The sequence below is a fragment of the Oncorhynchus kisutch genome, unplaced genomic scaffold, assembly GCF_002021735.2.
Source record: "Oncorhynchus kisutch isolate 150728-3 unplaced genomic scaffold, Okis_V2 Okis06b-Okis10b_hom, whole genome shotgun sequence".
Lineage (NCBI taxonomy): Eukaryota > Metazoa > Chordata > Actinopteri > Salmoniformes > Salmonidae > Oncorhynchus > Oncorhynchus kisutch.
Genome location: NW_022261983.1, coordinates 11,900,575 through 11,922,271, shown reverse-complemented (window position 1 = coordinate 11,922,271; position 21,697 = coordinate 11,900,575). Strand labels below are relative to the sequence as shown.

General features: G+C 48.9%; 1 protein-coding gene across 9 annotated transcripts in view; it reads right to left on the bottom strand.

Moving 5' to 3' along the window:
* LOC109884605 (brain-specific angiogenesis inhibitor 1-associated protein 2-like) overlaps positions 1-21,697 on the bottom strand; it is a 151,992-nt gene that overhangs the window by 90,911 nt on the left and 39,384 nt on the right. For 8 of the 9 annotated variants that reach the window (XR_004206801.1, XM_031813845.1, XM_031813842.1 and 5 more), the window contains exons 2-3: positions 17,221-17,296; positions 7,350-7,436 (exon numbers count right to left, since the gene is read on the bottom strand). Coding sequence is in view for 8 of the 9 variants with exons in the window: in XM_031813845.1 (XP_031669705.1) it covers positions 7,350-7,436; positions 17,221-17,296 (163 nt within the window). In the remaining variant the exon portion in view is untranslated. The remainder of the gene's footprint in view (positions 1-7,349; positions 7,437-17,220; positions 17,297-21,697) is intronic. The other variant, XM_031813848.1, reaches the window with a different exon arrangement.

Below are 21,697 nucleotides of genomic sequence, written 5' to 3'. Positions count from 1 at the left end.
CTACAACTACAGGGGAAAGTGGGTGTGGTCTACCTAGAGAGGGAGCTACAACTACAGGGGAAAGTGGGTGTGGTCTACCTAGAGAGGGAGCTACAACTACAGGGGAAAGTGGATGTGGTCTACCTAGAGAGGGAGCTATAACTACAGGGGAAAGTGGGTGTGGTCTACCTAGAGAGGGAGCTACAACTACAGGGGAAAGTGGGTGTGGTCTACCTAGAGAGGGAGCTACAACTACAGGGGAAAGTGGGTGTGGTCTACCTAGAGAGGGAGCTACAACTACAGGGGAAAGTGGGTGTGGTCTACCTAGAGAGGGAGCTACAACTACAGGGGAAAGTGGGTGTGGTCTACCTAGAGAGGGAGCTACAACTACAGGGGAAAGTGGGTGTGGTCTACCTAGAGAAGGAGCTACAACTACAGGGGAAAGTGGGTGTGGTCTACCTAGAGAATGAGCTACAACTACAGGGGAAAGTGGGTGTGGTCAACCTAGAGAGGGAGCTACAACTACAGGGGAAAGTGGGTGTGGTCTACCTAGAGAGGGAGCTACAACTACAGGGGAAAGTGGGTGTGGTCTACCTAGAGAGGGAGCTACAACTACAGGGTTAAGTGGGTGTGGTCTACCTAGAGAGGGAGCTACAACTACAGGGGAAAGTGGGTGTGGTCTACCTAGAGAGGGAGCTACAACTACAGGGGAAAGTGGGTGTGGTCTACCTAGAGAGGGAGCTACAACTACAGGGGAAAGTGGGTGTGGTCTACCTAGAGAGGGAGCTACAACTACAGGGGAAAGTGGGTGTGGTCTACCTAGAGAGGGAGCTACAACTACAGGGGAAAGTGGATGTGGTCTACCTAGAGAGGGAGCTATAACTACAGGGGAAAGTGGGTGTGGTCTACCTAGAGAGGGAGCTACAACTACAGGGGAAAGTGGGTGTGGTCTACCTAGAGAGGGAGCTACAACTACAGGGGAAAGTGGGTGTGGTCTACCTAGAGAGGGAGCTACAACTACAGGGGAAAGTGGGTGTGGTCTACCTAGAGAGGGAGCTACAACTACAGGGGAAAGTGGGTGTGGTCTACACGTAGTATGGAAGAGTAGAAATTGGACGTAGTGTTATTATCAAAAACATGTTGATGTGTTGGAACTATTCACACTTTGATTACACACACACACACACACACACACACACACACACACACACACACACACACACACACACACACACACACACACACACACACACACACACACACACACACACACACACACACACAGAGAGGAATGAATCATTTCAAATATATAGTTTAATCTGTTGAGAAAACCTATGGAGAAGAGGGGGATCGGTTCCACACACATAGCTATCCTGGAGACAGACACACCTCTATGGGACATTGTGTTCCTGTAGAGGGTCTGAGCTGGGTAAATGGTATGAGATATGGTCTGATAACATGTTAACACCTTGAAGTCAATGCGAAACCTCTCAGGGCTCAGGGCTGTGTGGAAAATCCCACAGCACCCCCTCCCCCACAAAAACATACCTTTCATGAACTAACACCCCCACTTTCCCCCACTAGAGCTGACTGTACTGATAGCTACTGAGGAAAAATGTACTTACTATGACAGATATGTGGTTGTCTCACCTAGCCCTCTTCTGATGATGAACTAACTGTACGTCTCTCTGGATAAGAACGTCTGCTAAATGACTAAGGTGTAAATGTAACATGAAAAGCCCTTTTACTGAATAAAACATCCACAAATCACTTCCATGTCTTTCCCTCTAGCTGACTGATTAGCTCAGGGAAGCCCCAACTACGCTGTCCTACACCTTACAGAACACCCACCCCCCAGCTGTCCTACTACAGAACACCCCCCCCCCCCCCAGCTGTCCTACTACAGAACACCCCCCCCCCCCCAGCTGTCCTACTACAGAACACCCCCCCCCCCCAGCTGTCCTACTACAGAACACCCCCCCCCCCCAGCTGTCCTACTACAGAACACCCCCCCCCCCCAGCTGTCCTACTACAGAACACCCCCCCCCCCCCCAGCTGTCCTACTACAGAACACCCCCCCCCCCCCCCAGCTGTCCTACTACAGAACACCCCCCCCCCCCCAGCTGTCCTACTACAGAACCCCCCCCCCCCCAGCTGTCCTACTACAGAACACCCCCCCCAGCTATCCTACTACAGAACACCCCCCCCCAGCTGTCCTACTACAGAACACCCCCCCCCCAGCTGTCCTACTACAGAACACCCCCCCCCCAGCTGTCCTACTACAGAACACCCCCCCCCCCCCCCCAGCTGTCCTACTACAGAACACCCCCCCCCCCCCCCAGCTGTCCTACTACAGAACACCCCCCCCCCCCCCCAGCTGTCCTACTACAGAACACCCCCCCCCAGCTGTCCTACTACAGAACACCCCCCCCCCAGCTGTCCTACTACAGAACACCCCCCCCCCAGCTGTCCTACTACAGAACACCCCCCCCCCCCCCCCCCCCAGCTGTCCTACTACAGAACACCCCCCCCCCCCCCCCAGCTGTCCTACTACAGAACACCCCCCCCCCCCCCAGCTGTCCTACTACAGAACACCCCCCCCCCCCCCCCAGCTGTCCTACTACAGAACACCCCCCCCAGCTGTCCTACTACAGAACACCCCCCCCCAGCTGTCCTACTACAGAACACCCCCCCCCCCAGCTGTCCTACTACAGAACACCCCCCCCCCCCAGCTGTCCTACTACAGAACACCCTCCAGCTGTCCTACTACAGAACACCCCCCAGCTGTCCTACTACAGAACACCCCCCCCCCCCAGCTGTCCTACTACAGAACACCCCCCCCCCCCCAGCTGTCCTACTACAGAACACCCCCCAGCTGTCCTACTACAGAACACCCCCCAGCTGTCCTACTACAGAACACCCCACAGCTGTCCTACTACAGAACACCCCACAGCTGTCCTACTACAGAACACCCCACAGAATAGAGCCATGAAAACCTGTCAGAATAAACAGCTTGTTGTTCATGGATCAAGGAGAGGAGAATCCTATCACAGACACTGATGTCCCCACAGAGACTGATGTCCCCACAGAGACTGATGTCCCCACAGACACTGATGTCCCCACAGACACTGATGTCCCCACAGACACTGATGTCCCCACAGACACTGATGTCCCCACAGACACTGATGTCTTCACAGAGACTGATGTCTTCACAGAGACTGATGTCCCCACAGACACTGATGTCCCCACAGAGACTGATGTCTTCACAGAGACTGATGTCTTCACAGAGACTGATGTCTTCACAGAGACTGATGTCTTCACAGAGACTGATGTCTTCACAGAGACTGAGGTCTTCACAGACACTGATGTCTTCACAGAGACTGATGTCTTCACAGAGACTGATGTCTTCACAGAGACTGATGTCTTCACAGAGACTGATGTATTCAGAGACTGATGTCTTCACAGAGACTGATGTCTTCACAGAGACTGATGTCCCCAGAGTGGAGATAAAACATCGGGACCGTCAGCTGTTGCCACGGCAACTATTGTATCTGAGGGCAGCAGCTCCTGTCAACTTGTGGATCTGTAGACCTTTATAAATGGACCAGGACACAAGGAAGGACACACACACACACACACCTATACATCCCCTCTGAGCTGAAACCAATCCACTTTTAAGTGGAACTGAATCAAATCCACCAAGCTGCTGTCTGTCACAAAATGAAATGACTTTTTGAAATCTAATTTGCAGACGACGTCGCCTCTCGCTCTTTCTCTCTCCTTCTCTGCATCTCTTCTCTATCCTCATCATACATCGGTCTCCTCCACGTTGACAAGGTGCGAGTTGAAAATGGCACCTCATTACCCATAGGGCCCTGGTCAAAAGTGACATCTTATGTCCAGTTAAGGGTTTCTGCTTAATAATGTACCTAACCATTAACATCAATGACTTTCTTAAAATCAACACAAGTATATATTTTAAACCTGCATATTTAGTTACAAGAAATGCATGTTAGCAGGCAATATTAAACTAGGGAAATTGTGTCCCTTCTCTTGTGTTCAGTGCACGCAGAGTCAGGGTATATGCAACAGTTTGGGCCGCCTGGCTCGTTGCGAACTGTGTTCCTTCCTAACAAAGAGCGTAATTAATTTGCCAGAATTGTACATGATTATGACATAACATTGAAGATTGTGCAATGTAACAGTAATATTTAGACTGATGGATGCCGCCCGTTAGATAAAATACAGAACGGTTCCGTATGTCACTGAAAGAATAAACGTTTGTTTTCGAAGTGATAGTTTCCGGATTTGACCATATTAATGACCAAAAGCTAAATCTGTGTGTTTATTATAATGAAGTCTATGATTTGATATTTGATAGAGCAGTCTGACTGAGAGGTGGTTGGCAGCAGCAGGCTCGTAAGCATTCATTCAAACAGCACTTCACTGCGTTTGCCAGCAGCTCTTCGCTGTGCTTCAAGCATTGAGCTGTTTATGACTTCAAACCTATCAACTCCCGAGATTAGGCTGGCAATACTGAAGTGCCTATTAGAACATTCAATAGTCAAAGGTAAATGAAATACAAATGGTAGAGAGAGAAATAGTCCTATAATTCCTATAATAATTACAACCTAAAACTTCTTACCTGGGAATATTGATGTTAAAAGGAACTACCAGCTTCCATATGTTTTCATGTTCTGAGCAAGGAACTTAAACGTTGGCTTTCTTACATGGCACATATTGCACTTTTACTTTGTTCTCCAACACTTTGTTTTTGCATTATTTAAAACAAATTGAACATGTTTCATTATTTATTTGAGGCTAAATTGATTTTATCTATTATATTAAGTTAAAATGTGTTAATTCAGTATTGTTGTAATTGTCATTATTACAAATATATATATTAATAATAAATAAATAAAACGCCTGATTCATCGGTATTGGCTTTTTTTTGGTCCTCCAATAATCAGAATCTGCTTTGAAAAATCATAAATCGTTCGACCTCCAGCTCTGATCTAAATTGATATTATTTTATGATGATATCATCTATCATTTCATATTTGTCAAATGGCTGTGTTGGTCGGGCACTTTCTCCCTGCGTTGGTCGGGCACTGTCTCCCTGTGTTGGTCGGGCACTGTCTCCCTGTGTTGGTCGGGCACTGTCTCCCTGTGTTGGTCGGGCACTTTCTCCCTGTGTTGGTCGGCACTTTCTCCCTGTGTTGGTGGGGCACTGTCTCCCTGTGTTGGTGGGGCACTTTCTCCCTGTGTTGGTCGGGCACTGTCTCCCTGTGTTGGTGGGCACTGTCTCCCTGTGTTGGTGGGCACTTTCTCCCTGTGTTGGTGGGTACTGTCTCCCTGTGTTGGTGGGTACTGTCTCCCTGTGTTGGGTGGGTACTTTCTCCCTGTGTTGGTGGGTACTTTCTCCCTGTGTTGGTGGGGCACTGTCTCCCTGTGTTGGTCGGCACTGTCTCCCTGTGTTGGTGGGCACTTTCTCCCTGTGTTGGTGGGCACTTTCTCCCTGTGTTGGTGGGTACTTTCTCCCTGTGTTGGTGGGTACTGTCTCCCTGTGTTGGGTGGGTACTTTCTCCCCGTGTTGGTGGGTACTGTCTCCCCGTGTTGGGTGGGTACTTTCTCCCCGTGTTGGGTGGGTGCTTTCTCCCCGTGTTGGTGGGTACTTTCTCCCCGTGTTGGTGGGTACTTTCTCCCCGTGTTGGTCGGTACTTCTCCCCGTGTTGGTCGGTACTTTCTCCCCGTGTTGGTCGGTACTTTCTCCCCGTGTTGGTCGGTACTTTCTCCCCGTGTTGGTCGGTACTTTCTCCCCGTGTTGGTCGGTACTTTCTCCCCGTGTTGTCGGTACTTTCTCCCCGTGTTGGTCGGTACTTTCTCCCCGTGTTGGTCGGTACTTTCTCCCCGTGTTGGTCGGTACTTTCTCCCCGTGTTGGTCGGTACTTTCTCCCCGTGTTGGTCGGTACTTTCTCCCCGTGTTGGTCGGTACTTTCTCCCCGTGTTGGTCGGTACTTTCTCCCCGTGTTGGTCGGTACTTTCTCCCCGTGTTGGTCGGTACTTTCTCCCCGTGTTGGTCGGGTACTTTCTCCCTGTGTTGGTCGGTACTTTCTCCCTGTGTTTGTCGGTACTTTCTCCCTGTGTTGGTGGGCACTTTCTCCCTTTTAAAATTCTTTATAATCAGAAAATGGACCAATTTCAAAGGATGTTAATCAACGAAGAAATAAGAATATGTTGAAGGCTGTAGGTGCAGATGACTGAACGGCCCACTTATGTGTCTGTAGGAGTACTGACGAGAAGGCACACAAAAGGTATGTACAATTGGTATCGGTTTGTCACATAACCTACATGTGATCTGCATTACATTAGCATTACATTGGTATGAATGGTTTCTCTAAAACCTTCTAGCAGAAGTCCTCTTCCTCCTCTCTGACCTCTTCAACGAAGATCCTAGAGGTCTCTACGTAACGGACAAGATGTGTGGATGAAAACCAGTCAGAAGTGAACAATGTTTTCATTCACCACAAATAACAAGGTTTGAATACGGTCATGTGCACGTTTTGTTACTCATCTGTATAATTCATATTTTTGTTTTCACAGACTTCACCCTCCCTACATCGCTGATGAATAGAACTGGAAACATGTTCCATCATCAGCACTGACAAATCACCCTCCCTACATCCCTACATCGCTGATGAATAGGGCTGGAAACCTGTTCCATCATCATGCACTGACAAATCATTCTGGCTGTGGAGACAAAGGACATCAGAGGAGAAACTGATTGAACTTGGAGCTCTGCTGGGAGTTTACCTCATATTTACATTTTTGAATTCTGCTTTTACACTAAAATAATAAAAGTCAAATATTCTGTTATTGTTATGCATATTAATAATAATTCTAGTGGTGGGTAAAAAACAAAAGAACCCCAAAAGGTTATTTGAGGATCCATTAAGGGGGTTCTTTGAGGAACCATTAAGGGGGTTCTTTGAAGAACTGAGAGGTTCCCCCACAGTTCAATTTGAAGAACCCCTAAAGGATCTTCCAGGAAGCATTTCTTTTTAGAGTGTAGGAGTGACCCCACAACGCTGCCTGCCTGGAAAACAAAGACTGGGTCATCTCTCTACAGACCTGACATTACTGTGACACAAACACAGGAAGTGACTGTGTGTGTGTTGGCCAGCAGGAGAGCCCAGTTAACCTCCCCTTTAGGTCCAGAGAAGGGAAAGAGATATGTAGCAGCTGATAGACACGGACAAACGGACATATAGTACACACACTAAGACAAGCATTGGCCAGCACTGAATACCCCTATAGGTCCAGGGACGGGTGGGACACAACATCCTGACAGCTGATTGGCTACTACTCACCCATGTCCTTGGATCCCTGGCTCTCACTGGCTAGCTCTCCCATCCTCACCAGGGCATCAAAGTAGCCCTTAGCAGCAAACGTCACATCTGGGGACAGAGGAAGAACAGCATGAGATCAGGGTCAGAGGTAGAGAGGTAAAGGGCAACTCCGTGGCCTATAAAGCAGCACACACACAGAAGTGTTCGCACACATCCTCACGTCGAGAGAGAAGACGATGCTATAGAGAGTGATGGTGTGTCTCATGTGGAGAGAGAGAGGACGATGCTATAGAGAGTAATGGTGTGTCTCATGTGGAGAAAGAGAGGACGATGCTATAGAGAGTAATGGTGTGTCTCATGTGGAGAGAGAGGACGATGCTACAGTAGTAATGGTGTGTCTCATGTGGAGAGAGAGAGAGAGAGAGAGAGAGAAAGAGAGAGAGAACAATGCTACAGTAGTAATGGTGTGTCTCATGTGGAGAGAGAGGACGATGCTACAGTAGTAATGGTGTGTCTCATGTGGAGAGAGAGAGAGAGAGAGAGAGAGAGAGAGAGAGGACAATGCTACAGTAGTCATGGTGTGTCTCATGTGGAGAGAGAGGACGATGCTACAGTAGTAATGGTGTGTCTCATGTGGAGAGGGAGAGAGAGGACAATGCTACAGTAGTAATGGTGTGTCTCATGTGGAGAGAGAGAGGACGATGCTACAGTAGTAATGGTGTGTCTCATGTGGAGAGAGAGAGAGAGAGAGAGAGAGAGAGAGAGGACAATGCTACAGTAGTAATGGTGTGTCTCATGTGGAGAGAGAGAGAGAAAGAGGACAATGCTACAGTAGTAATGGTGTGTCTCATGTGGAGAGAGAGCGAGAGGACGATGCTATAGAGAGTAATGGTGTGTCTCATGTGGAGAGAGAGGACAATGCTACAGTAGTAATGGTGTGTCTCATGTGGAGAGAGAGGACGATGCTACAGTAGTAATGGTGTGTCTCATGTGGAGAGAGAGAGAGAGAGAGGACAATGCTACAGTAGTAATGGTGTGTCTCATATGGAGACAGAGAGAGAGGACGATGCTATAGAGAGTAATGGTGTGTCTCATGTGGAGAGAGAGGACAATGCTACAGTAGTAATGGTGTGTCTCATATGGAGAGAGAGAGAGAGGACGATGCTATAGAGAGTAATGGTGTGTCTCATGTGGAGAGAGAGGACAATGCTACAGTAGTAATGGTGTGTCTCATGTGGCGAGAGAGAGAGAGAGGACAATGCTATAGAGAGTAATGGTGTGTCTCATGTGGAGAGAGAGAGGACGATGCTACAGTAGTAATGGTGTGTCTCATATGGAGAGAGAGAGAGGACGATGCTACAGTAGTAATGGTGTGTCTCATGTGGAGAGAGAGGACAATGCTACAGTAGTAATGGTGTGTCTCATATGGAGAGAGAGAGAGAGAGAGAGAGAGAGAGAGAGAGAGAGAGAGAAAGAGAGAGAGAACAATGCTACAGTAGTAATGGTGTGTCTCATGTGGAGAGAGAGGACGATGCTACAGTAGTAATGGTGTGTCTCATGTGGAGAGAGAGAGAGAGAGAGAGAGAGAGGACAATGCTACAGTAGTCATGGTGTGTCTCATGTGGAGAGAGAGGACGATGCTACAGTAGTAATGGTGTGTCTCATGTGGAGAGGGAGAGAGAGGACAATGCTACAGTAGTAATGGTGTGTCTCATGTGGAGAGAGAGAGGACAATGCTACAGTAGTAATGGTGTGTCTCATGTGGAGAGAGAGAGAGAAAGAGGACAATGCTACAGTAGTAATGGTGTGTCTCATGTGGAGAGAGAGCGAGAGGACGATGCTATAGAGAGTAATGGTGTGTCTCATGTGGAGAGAGAGGACAATGCTAGAGTAGTAATGGTGTGTCTCATGTGGAGAGAGAGGACGATGCTACAGTAGTAATGGTGTGTCTCATGTGGAGAGAGAGAGAGAGAGAGGACAATGCTACAGTAGTAATGGTGTGTCTCATATGGAGACAGAGAGAGAGGACGATGCTATAGAGAGTAATGGTGTGTCTCATGTGGAGAGAGAGGACAATGCTACAGTAGTAATGGTGTGTCTCATATGGAGAGAGAGAGAGAGGACGATGCTATAGAGAGTAATGGTGTGTCTCATGTGGAGAGAGAGGACAATGCTACAGTAGTAATGGTGTGTCTCATGTGGCGAGAGAGAGAGAGAGGACAATGCTATAGAGAGTAATGGTGTGTCTCATGTGGAGAGAGAGAGGACGATGCTACAGTAGTAATGGTGTGTCTCATATGGAGAGAGAGAGAGGACGATGCTACAGTAGTAATGGTGTGTCTCATGTGGAGAGAGAGGACAATGCTACAGTAGTAATGGTGTGTCTCATATGGAGAGAGAGAGAGAGGACGATGCTATAGAGAGTAATGGTGTGTCTCATGTGGAGAGAGAGGACAATGCTACAGTAGTAATGGTGTGTCTCATGTGGCGAGAGAGAGAGAGAGGACAATGCTATAGAGAGTAATGGTGTGTCTCATGTGGAGAGAGAGAGAGGACGATGCTACAGTAGTAATGGTGTGTCTCATGTGGAGAGAGAGAGAGGACGATGCTACAGTAGTAATGGTGTGTCTCATGTGGAGAGAGAGAGGACGATGCTACAGTAGTAATGGTGTGTCTCAGAAAGAGAGGACGATGCTACAGTGACACGTTGTTCAGGATCTAGCTAGCTACTGTAACGCTACAGTAGCTAGCTGGATCCTGAACAACTAGTTATTATGGGCTGTCCTGGTGCAGCTAGCTGGATCCTGAACAACATGTTATTATGGGCTGTCTAGTGCAGCTAGCTGGATCCTGAACAACATGTTATTATGGGCTGTCTAGTGCAGCTAGCTGGATTCAACCTAGACCAGACCTCTGCTGTGGTTGTCAACACTCACAGGGGACTGACAGGCTGTGAGAAGTGAGAACCAGACTGGGCCAAAGTCAGACACCACTGTTGCCTGCCAACCTGCTGCTCCCCAAACAGGCTGACAGAAGCAGTGGCCAACTCTGGCCCGAGTCTGACTGGACATGAACCAGCCCACTATCCATCATCACTGACAGTGGACAAGTAGTCTGACTGAACATGAACCAGCCCACTATCCATCATCACTGACAGTGGACAAGTAGTCTGACTGAACATGAACCAGCCCACTATCCATCATCACTGACAGTGGACAAGTAGTCTGACTGAACATGAACCAGCCCACTATCCATCATCACTGACAGTGGACAAGTAGACTGACTGAACAAACCAGCCCACTATCCATCATCACTGACAGTGGACAAGTGGACTGACTGAACATGAACCAGCCCACTATCCATCATCACTGACTGTGGACAAGTAGTCTGACTGAACATGAACCAGCCCACTATCCATCATCACTGACAGTGGACAAGTAGACTGACTGAACATGAACCAGCCCACTATCCATCATCACTGACAGTGGACAAGTGGACTGACTGAACATGAACCAGCCCACTATCCATCATCACTGACAGTGGACAAGTAGTCTGACTGAACATGAACCAGCCCACTATCCATCATCACTGACAGTGGACAAGTAGTCTGACTGAACATGAACCAGCCCACTATCCATCATCACTGACAGTGGACAAGTAGACTGACTGAACATGAACCAGCCCACTATCCATCATCACTGACAGTGGACAAGTAGTCTGACTGAACATGAACCAGCCCACTATCCATCATCACTGACAGTGGACAAGTAGTCTGACTGAACATGAACCAGCCCACTATCCATCATCACTGACAGTGGACAAGTAGTCTGACTGAACATGAACCAGCCCACTATCCATCATCACTGACAGTGGACAAGTAGTCTGACTGAACATGAACCAGCCCACTATCCATCATCACTGACAGTGGACAAGTAGACTGACTGAACAAACCAGCCCACTATCCATCATCACTGACAGTGGACAAGTAGTCTGACTGAACATGAACAAGCCCACTATCCATCATCACTGACAGTGGACAAGTAGTCTGACTGAACATGAACCAGCCCACTATCCATCATCACTGACAGTGGACAAGTAGTCTGACTGAACATGAACCAGCCCACTATCCATCATCACTGACAGTAGACAAGTAGACTGACTGAACATGAACCAGCCCACTATCCATCATCACTGACAGTGGACAAGTAGTCTGACTGAACATGAACCAGCCCACTATCCATCATCACTGACAGTGGACAAGTAGTCTGACTGAACATGAACCAGCCCACTATCCATCATCACTGACAGTGGACAAGTAGTCTGACTGAACATGAACCAGCCCACTATCCATCATCACTGACAGTGGACAAGTAGTCTGACTGAACATGAACCAGCCCACTATCCATCATCACTGACAGTGGACAAGTAGTCTGACTGAACATGAACCAGCCCACTATCCATCATCACTGACAGTGGACAAGTAGACTGACTGAACAAACCAGCCCACTATCCATCATCACTGACAGTGGACAAGTAGTCTGACTGAACATGAACAAGCCCACTATCCATCATCACTGACAGTGGACAAGTAGTCTGACTGAACATGAACCAGCCCACTATCCATCATCACTGACAGTGGACAAGTAGTCTGACTGAACATGAACCAGCCCACTATCCATCATCACTGACAGTAGACAAGTAGACTGACTGAACATGAACCAGCCCACTATCCATCATCACTGACAGTGGACAAGTAGTCTGACTGAACATGAACCAGCCCACTATCCATCATCACTGACAGTGGACAAGTAGTCTGACTGAACATGAACCAGCCCACTATCCATCATCACTGACAGTGGACAAGTAGTCTGACTGAACATGAACTAGCCCACTATCCATCATCACTGACAGTGGACAAGTAGTCTGACTGAACATGAACCAGCCCACTATCCATCATCACTGACAGTGGACAAGTAGTCTGACTGAACATGAACCAGCCCACTATCCATCATCACTGACAGTGGACAAGTAGTCTGACTGAACATGAACCAGCCCACTATCCATCATCACTGACAGTGGACAAGTAGTCTGACTGAACATGAACCAGCCCACTATCCATCATCACTGACAGTGGACAAGTAGTCTGACTGAACATGAACCAGCCCACTATCCATCATCACTGACAGTGGACAAGTAGTCTGACTGAACATGAACTAGCCCACTATCCATCATCACTGACAGTGGACAAGTAGTCTGACTGAACATGAACCAGCCCACTATCCATCATCACTGACAGTGGACAAGTAGTCTGACTGAACATGAACCAGCCCACTATCCATCATCACTGACAGTGGACAAGTAGTCTGACTGAACATGAACCAGCCCACTATCCATCATCACTGACAGTGGACAAGTAGTCTGACTGAACATGAACTAGCCCACTATCCATCATCACTGACAGTGGACAAGTAGTCTGACTGAACATGAACCAGCCCACTATCCATCATCACTGACAGTGGACAAGTAGTCTGACTGAACATGAACCAGCCCACTATCCATCATCACTGACTGACTGGCTGACAGCAGCGGTGGCTAACTCTGGTCCGCCTGAACAACTCCTCACTTGTCATATCCAGCCCAGCCCCGCCCAGCCCCGTCCAGCCCCGTCCAGCCCCGTCCAGCCCCGTCCAGCCCCGCCCAGCCCCGCCCAGCCCCGTCCAGCCCCGCCCAGCCCCGTCCAGCCCCGCCCAGCCCCGTCCAGCCCCGTCCAGCCCCGCCCAGCCCCGCCCAGCCCCGCCCAGCCCCGTCCAGCCCCGCCCCGCCCAGCCCCGCCCAGCCCCGTCCAGCCCCGCCCAGCCCCGCCCAGCCCCGCCCCGCCCAGCCCCGCCCCGCCCAGCCCCGCCCAGCCCCGCCCAGCCCCGCCCAGCCGGTAGGGGGATCTGGGTTCAGATTGTTCTGGATTGGAAGTTACAGCCTGCCTTGTGGAAGGGCTGGAGCACTGGTTGGTATTAGCTGTATTGATTGACAGTAGAGATCAGATGAGTAGGTTTGTTAACTCTCTAAGGGTGATTGATTAGTAACAGGCCTTTTCTAGTTTCAAGCCCCCATGTAGTGTTTTAATGAGATGTTTGTATCATCACTGTATGTCTAATACATCTCTGTTTATTTCCTGACAATAACATATAGATTGAATACTTTATTTCCTTGTGCCTCCTTGTGCCTCCTTGTGCCTCCTTGTGCCTCCTTGTGCCTCCTTGTGCCTCCTTGTGCCTCCTTGTGCCTCCTTGTGCCTCCTTGTGCCTCCTTGTGCCTTTTGCCATTGAAATGCTCAGTCTGATTATGTGTGTTGATACAAATGACAATATATATGTGTGTCTGCAGGGGGTGTGTGTGTGTGTGTGTGTGTGCACGCCCTCTTCAACACACAGCTAATACTGGGCAGTGTGTGTGTGTGTGTGTGTGTGCGCCCTCTTCAACACACAGCTAATACTGGGCAGTGTGTGTGTGTGTGTGTGCGCCCTCTTCAACACACAGCTAATACTGGGCAGTGTGTGTGTGTGCACCCTCTTCAACACACAGCTAATACTGGGCAGTGTGTGTGTGTGTGTGTGCACGCCCTCTTCAACACACAGCTAATAGTGGGCAGTGTGTGTGTGTGTGTGTGTGCACGCCCTCTTCAACACACAGCTAATAGTGGGCAGTGTGTGTGTGTGTGTGTGCACGCCCTCTTCAACACACAGCTAATAGTGGGCAGTGTGTGTGTGTGTGTGTGTGCACGCCCTCTTCAACACACAGCTAATAGTGGGCAGTGTGTGTGTGTGTGTGTGTGTGTGCGCCCTCTTCAACACACAGCTAATAGTGGGCAGTGTGTGTGTGTGTGTGTGTGTGTGCGCGCCCTCTTCAACACACAGCTAATAGTGGGCAGTGTGTGTGTGTGTGTGTGTGTGCGCGCCCTCTTCAACACACAGCTAATAGTGGGCAGTGTGTGTGTGTTGGGGTAGATAAGCTGAGTTACTTCCTTCCAACGTAATGTAGAGGGACAGACAGGACCAACGTAATGTAGAGGGACAGACAGGACCAACGTAATGTAGAGGGACAGACAGGACCAACGTAATGTAGAGGGACAGACAGGACCAACGTAATGTAGAGGGACAGACAGGACCAACGTAATGAAGAGGGACAGACCAGAGGATTAGGGTCTATGACTGGGCAGCAGACAGTGGGTGGGGAGAGAAGGGTCAGACAGGGTAGTGATCCACCACTTCCTAGCTACCTTAGAGAGAGGACACCATCTACCTCAGGGTTAGGATGCAACTCCCTTGACATGCAGAATTCCAAATGGACTCCTATAGTCCCAGCCCCCAGTCTCAGCCCCCAGTCACCAGCCCCCAGTCCCAAGCCCCCAGTCCTCAGTCCCCAATCCCCAGTCTCAGCCCCAGCCAACGTAAGAGTCCTGTCCAGGGGGTGAACTTGTACATCAAGCTGCCTCACATTACAAAAACAAGACAGGCTCCTGCCCGATGGACCGTTGAGGCTCAGACTAAAGCTTAGTTACTTACTACTGACTAACACGACCATATGGGTTTACAGCATGTGTCCACCCACGCCCCCTCCTCTTCACTCGCCTCTTAAATGGTCTAATTGGCCTGGGCCAATCCTCCAGGTCTCCCAATTAGACCTGTCCAGCCTACCAGGAACAGATCAACTGGCCTGGGCCAATCCTCCAGGTCTCCCTATTAGACCTGCCCAGCCTACCAGGAACAGATAAACTGGCCTGGGCCAATTCTCCAGGTCTCCCTATTAGACCTGCCCAGCCTACCAGGAACAGATAAACTGGCCTGGGCCAATCCTCCAGGTCTCCCTATTAGACCTGCCCAGCCTACCAGGAACAGATAAACTGGCCTGGGCCAATCCTCCAGGTCTCCCTATTAGACCTGTCCAGCCTACCAGGAACAGAAACTGGCATAGGGTGAAGAAGGGGGTCAGAGACCAGCCAGTCAGAGGAGGAGCTACACCCCCCTGACCCACCAACCCACTGCAGAGGGCAGACTCCTTCATGGGTCATTATCCCACTGCAGAGGGCAGACACCTTCATGGGTTATTATCCCACTGTAGAGGGCAGACTCCTTCATGGGTCATTATCCCACTGCAGAGGGCAGACTCCTTCATGGGTCATTATCCCACTGCAGAGGGCAGACTCCTTCATGGGTTATTATCCCATTGCAGAGGGCAGACTCCTTCATGGGTCATTATCCCACTGCAGAGGGCAGACTCCTTCATGGGTTATTATCCCACTGCAGAGGGCAGACTCCTTCATGGGTCATTATCCCACTGCAGAGGGCAGACTCCTTCATGGGTTATTATCCCACTGCAGAGGGCAGACTCCTTCATGGGTCATTATCCCACTGTAGAGGGCAGACTCCTTCATGGGTCATTATCCCACTGCAGAGGGCAGACTCCTTCATGGGTCATTATCCCACTGCAGAGGGCAGACTCCTTCATGGGTCATTATCCCACTGCAGAGGGCAGACTCCTTCATGGGTCATTATCCCACTGCAGAGGGCAGACTCCTTCATGGATCATTATCCCACTGCAGAGGGCAGACTCCTTCATGGATCATTATCCCACTGCAGAGGGCAGACTCCTTCATGGATCCTTATCCCACTGCAGAGGGCAGACTCCTTCATGGATCATTATCCCACTGCAGAGGGCAGACTCCTTCATGGGTTATTATCCCACTGCATAGGGCAGACTCCTTCATGGGTCATTATCCCACTGCAGAGGGCAGACTCCTTCATGGGTCATTATCCCACTGCAGAGGGCAGACTCCTTCATGGGTCATTATCCCACTGTAGAGGGCAGACTCCTTCATGGGTCATTATCCCACTGTAGAGGGCGAATGTGTTCTTGTGTCAGTGGTGTGTATTGGGGTGTTGACAGACCTGACCTACGGTACAAAGTGAGAGATATCTGAGCAAGTTATGTTCAACTACACTCTGTCCTCTGTGTGATAAGTCCATCTGTACTCGTCTGCTCTCCTAAAGCTCTTTAGTAAAAGCAAAGAGTGAGCAAACACACACACACTTCCATTGTCCTTCAGATCTTTTATAGTGAACTGTCTATCACTCCACCAGAGGTACACAGTGCTCCATCTCTGCTCTGATTAGGACCCAGCTGTCGATTGTACTGCTGCTCTGCTCTGATTAGGACCCAGGCGTTGATTGTACTGCTGCTCTGCTCTGATTCGGACCCAGGCGTTGATTGTACTGCTGCTCTGCAACACACCTCTCTGTCTGAGTCCCAAACAACACCCTATTCCCTCTGGTCTAAAGAAGTGCACTATGTAGGGAACAGGATACCGTTTGGGAAACATCCTCACTCCTGAGGCTGTGCCAGGGGTTGCAGACCAGATGATAAGACTGGCTGTGTGACTGCTACGATGTCAGGATGAGAAATATCATCTCTTTCTTTAAATGAGACGGCACAAAGGAGACAGAGCAGGAGGCTGGTGACTGGCTGCCTAGACCTGGAGAGGAGAGGGAGAGGAGAGAGTGAGAGTGAGAGCAGGAGGCTGGTGACTGGCTGCCTAGACCTGGAGAGGAGAGGGAGAGGAGTGGGAGGAGAGGAGAGGAGAGAGTGAGAGCAGGAGGCTGGTGACTGGCTGCCTAGACCTAGAGAGGAGAGGGAGAAGAGTGGGAGGAGAGGAGAGAGTGAGAGCAGGAGGCTGGTGACTGGCTGCCTAGACCTGGAGAGGAGAGGGAGAGGAATGGGAGGAGAGGAGAGAGTGAGAGCAGGAGAAAGAGAGAGCGAGGTGAGGAACAGATGACAGAGGAGAGAAGAGAAGAACAAGCCACAGAACCAGATTAGAGGAGAAGAAGAATAGAACACTCACTGGATAGGGCCTTCTCATAGCTCTTCCCCATGGCAACGAAGTTCCGCAAGCAGGGGTTGAACTGTTCCATGATGGACTGAAAGAGAGAGAAGGGAGGGGAGTTTGTTAGAGGAGAAACAGACAACGACAGTAGAACAAGCTGGCATACTACTAGAGTGGCCATAAACACACACACACACACACACACACACAGGCTTGCCCACATGCTTGCCCACACACATAATAAACAATCGTAGGGACACAGCACTTCTCAATTTCTAGAATAACCCTGTTGAATCAATAGTCCACCTACAGTGCTTTTCAACATGTTCTGTTATCAATGACTGTAGCAGGGGAGGAGAGGAATATGGAGGAGAGGGAGGACCATTGATTATGTAGGTGGAATGAGAGAGAGAGACTGCAGAGGACTGAAATAATGCCATGGTCTTTCTGCATAGTATTACATGGAAAGCACAGTGGAGGCTGCTAAGAGGAGGACAGCTGGAACGGAGTAAATGGGATGGCATCAAACAAGCGGAATCCCATTCCCCTCATTCATCTCCAGCCATTACAACGAGCCCCTCCTCCCCAAGATGCCACCCACCCCCTGTGATGGAAACAGAGGTGTGTGTGGATAAGGAATAACAATGTCCACTATATATACACAGAATAACATGCCCAGTCTTCTCTCTACAATGACAATGCAACCATTACTACAAACACGGAACAGGCTTGACATCTCCCATCCACACCTCCTCTCCCTCCCTCGCGCTCTCCCTCCCTCGCGCTCTCCCTCCCTCGCGCTCTCCCTCCCTCGCGCTCTCCCTCCCTCGCGCTCTCGCGCTCTCCCTCCCTCCCTCCCTCCCTCGCGCTCTCCCTCCCTCCCTCCCTCCCTCGCGCTCTCCCTCCCTCCCTCCCTCGCGCTCTCCCTCCCTCCCTCCCTCGCGCTCTCCCTCCCTCCCTCCCTCCCTCGCGCTCTCCCTCCCTCCCTCCCTCCCTCGCGCTCTCCCTCCCTCGCGCTCTCCCTCCCTCGCGCTCTCCCTCCCTCGCGCTCTCCCTCCCTCCCTCCCTCGCGCTCTCCCTCCCTCGCGCTCTCCCTCCCTCCCTCCCTCGCGCTCTCCCTCCCTCCCTCCCTCGCGCTCTCCCTCCCTCCCTCCCTCCCTCCCTCCCTCCCTCCCTCCCTCCAGGGTTTCTTCCAATTAGTCCAGTCCCAGTCTGACAGGTGTGTAAAGACAGCTACTCCAAGCAGTCCCCCTGCTTCCTCAGTCCCTGTCCATACTGCTGGCAGGTCCAGTGTACTGTACCTTACTCTGCTGTACTTCTCCAATTATAATACCCTGCAATGGTACCAATGTGTTCCAGGGTGAAAAATCCTTCAGTATCTGCACACCATAATGTGTAAACCACTACAGTTTGGCAAGTCATTTGTGATTCCCTACATCTCTGTGTAGCCTGTTAAACCAAGGTTGGTGCAGTCGCTCTTCAGGTCCACTAACTCCCTCCCTGGGCACTGATTGGCTGACACCAGTTCCCTGGGCACTGATTGGCTGACACCAGAGGTCACCTTCCTGGTTCTGCCAAACTTTCTGAACGTTCAGTAAAACTGGGTCTGGGGGGGACGGACTGGAGGAGAGACTTATCGGGACGGAGCAAAACAGTGCACAGGGCCAGGAGTGGTGGCTCAGCGTTATCAGCATCTGCAGCAAACAGACACTCACGCATGCAGACAGGTGCACACACACACACACACACTAGAGGTTGACCGATTAAGTGGAATGGCCGATTTCAAGTTGTTTTCATAACAATCGGAAATCTGTATTTTTGGTCGCCGATTTGCCGATTTTGAAATGTATTTTTAACCTTTATTTAACCAGGCAAGTCAGTTAAGAACACATTCTTATTTTCAATGACGGCCTAGAAACAGTGGGATAACTACCTGTTCAGGGGCAGAACGACAGATTTGTACCTTGTCAGCTCGGAGGATCCATTCTTGCAACCTTACAGTTAACTAGTCCAAGGCAATAAAGACCTGCCTCTCTCTCATTGCACTCCACAAGGAGACTGCCTGTTACGCGAATGCAGTAGAAGCCAAGGTAAGTTGCTAGCTAGCATTAAACTTATCTTATAAAAAACAAATCAATCATAATCACTAGTTAACTTCACATGGTTAATGATATTACTAGATATTATCTAGCGTGTCCTGTGTTGCATATAATCTGACTGAGCATACAAGTATCTAAGTATCTGACTGAGCGGTGGCAGGCAGAAGCAGGCGCGTAAACATTCATTCAAACAGCACTTTTGTACGTTTTGCCAGCAGCTCTTCGTTGTGCGTCAAGCATTGCCCTGTTTATGACTTCAAGCCTATCAACTCCCGAGATGAGGCTGGTGTGACCGAAGTGAAATGGCTAGTTAGCGCGCGCTAAAAGTGTTTCAAACGTCACTCGCTCTGAGCCTTCTAGTAGTTGTTCCCCTTGCTCTGCATGGGTAACGCTGCTTCGATGGTGGCTGTTGTCATTGTGTTGCTGGTTCGAGCCCAGGGAGGAGTGAGGAGAGGGACGGAAGTTATACTGTTACACTGGCAATACTAAAGTGCCTATAAGAACATCCAATAGTCAAAGGTTAATGAAATACAAATGGTATAGAGGGAAATAGTCCTATAATTCCTATAATAACTACAACCTAAATCTTCTTACCTGGGAATATTGAAGACTCATGATAAAAGGAACCAACAGCTTTCATATGTTCTCATGTTCTGAGCAAGGAAATGAAACGTTATCTTTCTTACATGGCACATATTGCACTTTTACTTTCTTCTCCAACACTTTGTTTTTGCATTATTTAAACCAAATTGAACATGTTTCATTATTTACTTGAGGCTAAATTGATTTTATTGATGTATTAAGTTAAAATAAGTGTTCATTCAGTATTGTTGTAATTGTCATTATTACAAATAAATACATTTTAAAAAATTGGCCGATTAAATCGGTATCAGCATTTTTGGTCAATAATAATTGGTATCGGTGTTGAAAAATCATAATCGGTCGACCTCTAACACACACACACACACACACACACACACACACACACACACACAGAGCATCAGAGTGAGTATCAAGCTAACTGATTTTATAATGCCCTTTTTCACAAAGTGCTTATACAGAACACATGAAGTAGAATAGATAGGAGGATAACGACTGCTGCTGCTGAAACACAGCCCTGCCTGAGAGCACTAGATCTAACAGTACGGCAAACAGACATCTTCACAGGCAGACGAAGGTTGATGTATTCAATGAAATGGAGAGCCAGAGGCAGTTAGATGGGTTCCATGCAGAAAACAGATGTTCAGCAAAGAGAGTGGGGACCATCTTACAGGGAATGATCATCGTCTCAGGTAGACCGAGACATCGAGATGTTACAGTAAGGTGAAGGATCCTCCTCACAGGGAGATCAAGGTTGATACTCTATATTGTTATTTCATGCAAGCAGGAATAATGCTGCAGGTAGAACACAGATGGAATTATAATGCTGCAGGTAGAACACACAGATGGAATTATAATGCTGCAGGTAGAACGCAGATGGAATTATAACGCTGCAGGTAGAACACAGATGGAATTATAACGCTGCAGGTAGAACGCAGATGGAATTATAATGCTGCAGGTAGAACACAGATGGAATTATAATGCTGCAGGTAGAGCGCAGATGGATTTATAACGCTGCAGGTAGAACACAGATGGAATTATAACGCTGCAGGTAGAACACAGATGGAATTATAACGCTGCAGGTAGAACACACAGATGGAATTATAATGCTGCAGGTAGAACACAGATGGAATTATAATGCTGCAGGTAGAACGCACAGATGGAATTATAATGCTGCAGGTAGAACACACAGATGGAATTATAACGCTGCAGGTAGAACACAGATGGAATTATAATGCTGCAGGTAGAACACACAGATGGAATTATAATGCTGCAGGTAGAACACAGATGGAATTATAATGCTGCAGGTAGAACACACAGATGGAATTGTAATTCTGCAGGTAGAACACAGATGTAATTATAATGCTGCAGGTAGAACGCAGATGGAATTATAATGCTGCAGGTAGAACACACAGATGGAATTATAATGCTGCAGGTAGAACGCAGATGGAATTATAATGCTGCAGGTAGAACACACAGATGGAATTGTAATGCTGCAGGTAGAACACAGATGGAATTATAATGCTGCAGGTAGAACGCAGATGGAATTATAATGCTGCAGGTAGAACGCAGATGGAATTATAATGCTGCAGGTAGAACGCAGATGGAATTATAATGCTGCAGGTAGAACACAGATGGAATTATAATGCTGCAGGTAGAACACACAGATGGAATTGTAATGCTGCAGGTAGAACACAGATGGAATTATAATGCTGCAGGTAGAACGCAGATGGAATTATAATGCTGCAGGTAGAACACAGATGGAATTATAATGCTGCAGGTAGAACACAGATGGA